At 42.9% G+C, this 8,928-nt stretch overlaps 1 protein-coding gene across 1 annotated transcript in view; it reads left to right on the forward strand.

Moving 5' to 3' along the window:
* Positions 1-7,375, forward strand: part of sema4c (sema domain, immunoglobulin domain (Ig), transmembrane domain (TM) and short cytoplasmic domain, (semaphorin) 4C) — a 64,063-nt gene extending 56,688 nt beyond the window's left edge. The window contains exons 13-17 of the mRNA XM_060883059.1: positions 2,449-2,564; positions 2,683-2,840; positions 3,247-3,341; positions 3,517-5,336; positions 6,493-7,375. Of these exons, the coding sequence (XP_060739042.1) occupies positions 2,449-2,564; positions 2,683-2,840; positions 3,247-3,341; positions 3,517-4,427 (1,280 nt within the window). The 3' untranslated portion in view covers positions 4,428-5,336; positions 6,493-7,375. The remainder of the gene's footprint in view (positions 1-2,448; positions 2,565-2,682; positions 2,841-3,246; positions 3,342-3,516; positions 5,337-6,492) is intronic.
* Positions 7,376-8,928: the final 1,553 nt, after the last annotated feature.

Consider the following 8,928-nt stretch of genomic DNA (forward strand, 5'->3'; position numbering starts at 1 on the left):
GATGGATGGATGGATGGATGGATGGATGTTTGGGTGGATGGATAGATGTTTGGGTGGATGGATGATGGATGCTAGATGGATGGATGTGTGGGTGGATGGATGGATGGATGGATGGATATTTTGGTGGATGGATGGCTAGATGGATGGATGGATAGGTGGTTGGATGGATGGCTAGATGGATGGATGTGTGGGTGGATGGATGGATAAATAGATGGATGGATGGATATTTTGGTGGATGGATGATGGATGGCTAGATGGATGGATGGATAGGTGGGTGGGTAGATGGATGGATAGATGTTTGGGTGGATGGATGATGGATGGCTGGATGGATGGATGTGTGGGTGGATGGATGGTTGGATGTTTCGCTGGGTGGTTGGATGGATGGGTGGATGGATGATGGATAGATGGATGGATCACATAATAGTGTCTATGAGTAGATAATCATTTGATAGATGGATAGAAAGTTGAATGGAGGGACAGGATCTAGATGGATGGATAAAAATAAAGTAAAAAAAAGGTATAAATGTCTGAATGTATGCCATAGACTTGATAAGGACAGAGTAATGAATAGCTGGATGAATGGACAGATGGATGGATTCATTGATGGACAGAACGACAGATTAATGGCAGAAGAAAGGAACAGATAAAAAGATGAGTGAAAGTTTATTTACACTGAAAAAAAGGACTTTCATATAATCTGCTGCGTTGTTTCAGGAGGTCAGTGAGGAAATGTTTCATCTGGGCTTTGTCCTTGGTTTCTTTTCCTAACACACACACACACGCGCACACACACACACACACACACACGCTCAAACTGGCAGGGTGTGAAGAAAGCATTTTCACTCGAGCTCAGTTGGACTAGCGCAGTGCGACTGCTGTCACAGCATGACTGATATTGAGTCTCTCTCTCTCTCTCTCTCTCTCTCACACACACACACACACACACACACACACACACACACACACACACACACTACCTGTCTGAGTCTCTGTCTCTCTCTAACTCTTGATCTCTCTCGCCTGCAGTCCCTCTCACTCTCTTTTTGTCTGCTACACTTAGGAGGCCAGACTTCATACAGCAACCTTGCCAAAACACACATACATTCACACACACACACACACACACACACACACACACACACACACACACACACACACACACACTGCCAGTTGGACTACGGGGTTGATTAGCTGTTGAGTGAGGAAGAAGCAGCTGAAACAGAGAAAAAAAATCTGTCAACGTCCATCTGTGTGTGTGTGTGTGTGTGTGTGTGTGTGTGTGTGTGTGTGTGTGTGTGAAATGCTTAGCTTTGTACATTTGTTATACACACAAGCTACTACAAAGCCGCATACACACACACACACACACACACAGCTTTACATTCTGGAATTATATTAATTCAGTGAAATTACATCTTTATACAAATAACAATAAAATATTTTATACAAAAAAAAAACCACCAAAGCAAAAACAAACGCACCTGAACGAGTTCCTTCTTTTCCTCCCTCGTAATTCTGTCCTCCGTTTATATGAAAGTCATTAAAACGCCCCGAGTTTAATAGAAGCTTTAAAATGCAGGCGTTCATCCGAGAACTGAAACGAAACCTTTAATGTAGAAATCTGATGCTGAAAAAACACAAATGAACAAAAAAAGCAGTGTTTATCAGAGAAAATGGACGTCCTCAGACCGCATTGTTATTCATCCAGTGGCTCAGAAACCTGCAGAGGAAACACTCATCGATCCTCCTCACCGTTACACGAAGATGTTTTCTCTCATTAGCATAAAACTGCACGTGTCACTCATTAGCAGGTTTAAACACACAAACAGAAATAGGAGGAAAACCGATAAAGAACATTTCTATCTTTCTTCTTTAACCTCCACAAAATAGCCGCTGATGTTTATTACTCAGACCTGCAGAAGGAAAGAAACTGTACATTAAACAAGTTGGTAAAGATGTTGTTATTATTTGTGTTTTATTCTAACTTGTTTTTCTCTTCGGTTTATTTGCTATTTTTTATTATTCTTTATTTAATTACTATATTATTATCTTTATTAGTTCTTGTCGTTGTGATAAATATTGAATTGTTCATTTGTAAATAAAGATTTAAAATATTATTATTTTAAAGAATTGGACACGATCCAGAGCTGGTATGTGTGAATGAATGCAGAATGTTCATCACTTTCTCTCTCTCTCTCTCTCTTTCTTTCTCTTTCTCTCTCTCTCTCTCCTTCTCTCTCTCTCTCTCTCTCTCTCTCTCTCTCTCTCTCTATCTATCTATCTATCTATTTCTATCTCTCTCTCTCTCTCTCTCTCTCTCTCTATCTATCTATTTCTATCTCTCTCTCTTTCTTTCTCTTTCTCTCTCTCTCTCTCTCTCTCTCTCTCTCTCTCTCTCTCTCTCTCTCTCTCTCTCTCTCTCTCTCTCTCTCTCTCTCACTTCTCCAGCTGATGGATGGCTCCAGCGAGTGGCGATTGTTGGGTCTGAGGCTCATGTGATTGAGGAGATCCAGCTGTTTGATTGGCCGCAACCAGTCGATAGTTTGACCATCTCACACACCAAGGTAACACACACACACACACACACACACACACACACAGAGCAAAGTCTTAAGCTAATTTTCTTCTTATCCCATCTCAACATTGTTGTTTCTGTGTGTGTGTGTGTTTGTGTGTGTGTAGAAGTACCTGTACATCGGCTCTCGGTCTGAGGTGTTACAGTTGCCCTTGGCTAACTGCAGTCGTTATCACTCACAGCCGGACTGCTGGCTGTCCCGAGATCCGTACTGCGCCTGGGACAGCGAGGGACGAGCCTGTGTCCGCATCGACCTCCACCGCGGGTACACACACTTACACACACACTTACACATACACACAAGCACACACACTTACACACAAGCTGAGTGTTTAATGATGCTCCGCTTGGCTCCATCACTCACCATCATCCTGAAAAGACATACGCATTTATCTCTTCATGTTGTTTTCTCCTTTTATTTCTTCTTCGTTCCACCACTTCTGCTTCTTCCTCTCCTCTTTACCTCCCATTCTATCATTTCTCTTCAACTCTACTTCACTTTTTTTCTATTCTTTGCACTTTTCTTCTTTTCTCTACCTTTTAATTGTTCACTTCTCTTCCTTCATTTCCTCTTCTCTATTTTACGGAGTGTATTAGAGTGTGTGTAGTGAGTGACAAATGTACTGTGTGTGCTAGTGTGTGTGTAACGGATGTCTCTTGTCCCCCCACAGCTCCATGTCCACTCTCACTCAGGATCTGATGCTGGAGAGATTCAATCGAGGGTCAAAGGCTAAGTTTGATAAGCCGGTGTCGATCCCCAGCCCAGGTGAGTCTCAGTCTTCTGCCCCCTGCTGGGCAACAAGCTCCGTTCAGCTCAAACGTTAGAAACAATTTAAAATAATAATAAATCACCCAAGAAGATAAACAATCTGTACTATTTCCTTCGAAATGCTCCCACAAAACTAAATTAACTGACATCTCCTCTGCCTCCTGTTGTCCAGAACATTCCCGGCTGAGGAACGTGACCGTGGTGGTGGGTTCGGACCTGGTTCTGCCATGCCAGCTGGTCTCGAACCTGGCACATCCCTCGTGGGCACTGAACGAGCGTGAGTTGTTGCTCTCATCTGACTCGGACACTTTGGGTCCCCGTTTCGACCGCGCCCTTCGTGCCTTGGTCATCCCACAGGCGGGCGCGTCCCAGACCGGACGCTACGTGTGTTACTCGGAGGAGCAGGGAGTAAAGTTCCAGACAGAGCGCTACCAGGTGGCTGTGGTGGCCAGCGCACCTGTGTTTATGGAAGCGCGAGCGCCGGATGCCAGCATGGGGCTGTTCTGGGTGCTGGTGATCGCGCTGGGTGTCACATGTCTGGTGCTGCTCGCTGGCGCTCTCTACCTGCGCCGAAGGCTGAAATTAGCACTGGGGAAAGCGGGAACTGCTGAGATGAAGCCGTTAGAAAGCACGCTGGTCTACCCGATAACACTGCCCAAGGAGACGCCAAGCTTTGTGCCCAGTAAGATGCCCACCAGCTCAAACAATGACGAGGATCGCTTCTGGGAAACCGGCGCCAATTTTTACTACTCTGACGGATCGTTGAAGATTGTGCCTGGACACGCGTCTTCGTCTTCGCCGAGCGCCATTCCTGGTCAGCCACTACACTCGCCAAGCCGCCTGAGCCTCACCAACATCCGGAACTCCAGCACCAACGGCTACGTCCGACTCAGCCTGAGCGTGGCGGGTGAGGACCGGGCGAACGGAGGGATGAGTGCACCAGGAGTGGGAGGAGTTGGAGGAAAGCTGGGGATCGGAGCCAGGGAGAACGACTACACAAGTCCCTTTAAGGAGGAGCTACGGAGGACACTGCAGCAGAGAAGCGTCCTCCCTGATGCCAACCCCGAAGAGTCATCAGTCTAGAGCACAAACAGAGACACCAAACAGTCACCTACCTCCCTCCTTCACGGAGAAACATCCTTCCTCTCTATTTCATTATCTTTCCTACCTTCCATCAGACCCATCTTCTATCTCTCTCTCTCTCTCTCTCAGCTAATGCCATCAACCCAATCCAGCAGCTGGCTTGCTAATGCTAACAGCTAGCGCTCATATACAGAGTGCATCATGATCTCTCCATCAAAATGGTTTTCGTTTCATGACGATGGCTAACCGATAAAAGGCTACAAACTATTTTTGGCTAGGTTTAGCTGTCACTCAAACACGTGGGAGGAGTCACACTGATTCGCGTTCTGTTTCAGGATTGGACGCGGGAGGGGAGGAGTGAAAAAAAAAGCAAGACGACAATCATACTTTTTGCAACAAAAAAGTGTGAAAAAGAAGAGAGAAGACGAAGTAAATGAAGGGAGCTGTAACAGAAAGCGACCAACGAACTGTCAGGCTTTCTGGAAAAAAAAAACAGCTCGTTTATTTTACGATTTTTTTTTTCTTCTGAGAATGTCTTCGGGCTCAAAGCACTAATATATTGTGACCTTTGTAATTTAAAGATTTTTTTTTTCTTCGTATTTCTGGAACATTCGGGGTGACGGTGAAGGACGTAGGGACATTTATCTTTCTGTCCTTTATCTCAGACTCGTGTTATAAACGGAGCCGAGTGTTTGACTCGGATAAACTGAAGAACTGTGTTTGTGCTGAACCGCAAACTTTACTGTAACTTTACTGTAAAAAAGACATTTCAACAAGTGCATTTCTGCATTTAAATCACTTCTGGGTGTTTCCTTCACCGTGGATAAACTGACCCTCACCCTGATTGGACACCGAAAGCTGCACTGCTGCAGCGTTATCCAATCAGAGGCTGCGTCCGATTTCACGCAGGTAAGAGGTCTGAAAACCTGCTAGCGATCTTGTTAGCATTTGCTAGCATTTGTTGTGCGAAAGTGTTTTTTTTTTTTGTGTGTGTGTGTAACTATAAGTTACTTCAGAGTCATTTAACAACCGTTAAAACATAAGGTTACCATGACAACCATGATTTTGTTCAGTAGTTTTTGTCCAAACTACCTTACGGCTGATCGGAGGAGCTTCACTATTACACTGTAACCTTTTGAAACGTAACGTTTCCATGACAACCGACATTTTGCTCATCATGTCGCTGAACAGCTAATAATTAGCTTAGCTTATTAGCTAAGCTATCGAGCGGGATAACAGCTCGTGGAGTTCGTCATGTACTCTGTATCACTCATTTACAGAAAGATTGATTTAACAGCAAATTATTTCTAAATGTAATGTTACTATGACAACCATTGTTTTGTTCATTGCTAACATTAGCTAATTTAGCTGGCCAGCTAGCACAACGCTAGTAAACGAGCTCCTATTTGATCCACAAACAATTCTACATTCACGTTGTAATATTCACAGGAATATATTTAACGGCAGCCAGACTTTTATAAACATAATGTTACCATGACGACCGCCCTGTTGTTTATCACTAATTCGCTAGACAATAGCTAAAATAGCTAACAGCTAGTAAACGAGGTAACATTCCTTATATTAGTGGGTTTTCATTATTATATTACAATCTTGTTATTTCTTTATCACCAGTCCAAACTGTTTTTAAAAAATGTTACCGTGACAACCAGCATTTAGTTAATCAAAAATCATCAGCTAACGTAGATCGCCATCAAGTTAAGCGCTAGTGGACTAGCTCACATTTGCTATGCAAGTAGAATCTCTGTATGAATCTCGATTATTATTTTTAAAAAAATAAATAATAATAATAATAAATACGTTGCCATGACGACTCGTAACGCAAAAATAGCTAGCATAACAAAAACACACTGAAACACAATCCAATTACGTCTTAAACACGACCGGTCTAAAGTTTAGACACAGGATCATCGAGATCATCGGTAGCCCTGTTCCCAGGTCAGTTTTACACAGAAGTCGATATCGGAATCCGTACGCAGGAGCATCATCATTTAATGCCTAAGAGCTTCCGGTATAAACAGGATCTGTCTTTGTGTCTGTCTTTCAGAGTCTCACACCTTCAGAAGCAAAAGACGAGCACGCTTTCTCCTTTTCACATTTTTTGCTGAACCAGATGGAGACGTGTGTCATCCATCCGTGAGGGTACTGCAACCAGCTCCACCACCGCTCGCTACTTTCCTGCATGAAGCTTGACAAATATCGTTGTTTTTGTTTTTGTTTTGTTTTGTTTTTTTCTCCAAAGTGCAAAAGTTCACCAAGTCTTACTCATGACTCAGACTTTTGGAAGAAAAAAGAAAAAGACATTGTGATTTGTTTTTGTTCATTTCACTGTGCCTCTTCAGCATGGGCTAAAGCCAAAGTAGACTGCAGATGGTTTTTATCTTCTCCTTCTTCTATTCATTTCTTTTTTTTTTTTCTTATCATTATTATTATTATTATTATTGTTGTTGTTGTTCTTTCTTATTTAAGTTTGGAGTCCGTCCACTGCACAGAAAAGGACTGTCCTGCTATCCGAGCGTACCCGAGTGTTTGCTTTGTCATTAATCTCTTTTTTGATGGAGAAAAATTGATATATTGTGTGGCATGACAGCTTTAAGGTGTTTTTTTTTCCCAAGCAGCTCTCTGTTCTGTTCGCCCGATATCAAATAAGATGAAAAGAGAAAAAGAAAAAGACAGAAACTTTAACGCAGAAATGAAAAGGTAGCTGAGAATTTTCACCATTTCACAGAAGATTCCTGTTTCTTAATTCGTTGGACGTTTCGTTGTTCGTGCACAAGCTAAAAATATCAAACAGATTTCTCAGGGTGGAGCTTTTTAAACATCTTAAGGATCGACGCTAGCTGCAGGCAGGCGTGTGCCGATCGACGGCTGCCCAGTAAAACTGCATTAATGTTTAATAACAGTGTTAGTTTCGGTGTTTACGTTCGGGGGGGAAAAAAACGTGTTTTTTTTTTTTTTTTTCCTCACACCACAGCAGGTTGTCGATGATCACAATGAATTCATTTAAAAAATTAGAGTTCAGAGGTCACATTAGTAACATTTTAAAAAAACGCAGCTTGTCACGTTGCTAAAAAAAACTCAGACTGTTCCAAATCGCAGACGCTGGCGACTCCTTCTTTAAAACGTTTAGCAGGCTGACGATCGCTAGAGTTTTGAGAGCTTACAAGTCCCTGTAGACGAGCTGTTGCTATAGAAACAATCGGAATGTGGTATCCTAGTGGTTAAGTTGTTGGTCAACCAATCGGAAGGTTGAGTTCAAATCCCAGGTCCACCAATCTACCACTTCTTGGTCCCTGAGTAAGGAACTAAGCTCTCAATTTCTCAGTCGTATAAATTGAGATAAAAAAGTCGCTCTGGATAAGTGCGTCTGCTAAATGTCGTAAACTCAACGACGACGTATTAGAACCAGCGCGTTAACGTTATACCTGTAACACCGTCCCGGCTGCTGTAACAGAAAACGAGCCTCTCCGGACCAATCAGATTAGAGAATTCAACAGCTGTGTGGTTTAATTGTGTTTCTAATCGCACGAGAACGCAAAATGGCTACAGAGTTCCTTAACTGCGTTAGCGTTTGAACGAACAAAAACGAAAGCGCCTCGTGTAGCGTGCAAACATTCCAAAGCAGACGGTTTTCTAAATTAGAAAGTGAATTAAAAATCGTAGCCAAACCAGAAAAGTCCTGCAACAAACACAGGACCTAAAAGACTTCATATGGAATCACTAAACTGATTGCTGGTTACCATGGCAACCTGGTGGACACGGACACCGCCTATAATCTCGGAGATGTACAAAAGGTACGCAGGAACTACAAGAACACAGAAAGACAATTAGACACTAAGTGTAACTTCAGTCCTGTGAAATAAAAACAACACCAAACACGACTACGCTATCTGACTACATTTGGGGGGGGAAAAATGTCCAAAAAATATCGTAACGAATTTGTTAAACGTAGCATTGAACGCGATTGAAACGTAGCATTGAACACCCCACTGCATCCCTCAGCCACTTTACCAAAATAAGACTGACTTTAAACTCATCAAGTGGTCTTTAACAGCTCACTGATTAGGAAGTGTTACAGTGCACTCGAAGGGTTCGAGGCCAGAATGGAACTCGGGCGTGTCTTTCGTCGGCTGTTACAGAGCTACCGACTTTTAAGTGCCCTGCGTTTACTTATAAAGAAGTAATAGTGTGCACAGAGTGCACTTCACGGCAGTGCACTTAAAGTGTTTTTTTGCCCCCTGTTTATAAAATGACTATTCTAAAGTGCACTACATACTCCTGAACATGATGGAGTGCACTTCATGAAGGATTAAGACACAGCCCGTGTTAAAGACTTTCATAGATCTGGTCTACGTTTACAAGATGGCTTCAAAGGTTAGCAAGTGCACTATATGCTGCTGAGACCAAGTGGAGGATTAAAACACAGCCCATATGTGAAATACGGACTGACCACTTTTATAACTGTAATGACTTTCACACACAC

The sequence above is a fragment of the Tachysurus vachellii genome, chromosome 12, assembly GCF_030014155.1.
Source record: "Tachysurus vachellii isolate PV-2020 chromosome 12, HZAU_Pvac_v1, whole genome shotgun sequence".
In the NCBI taxonomy this organism is placed as follows: domain Eukaryota; kingdom Metazoa; phylum Chordata; class Actinopteri; order Siluriformes; family Bagridae; genus Tachysurus; species Tachysurus vachellii.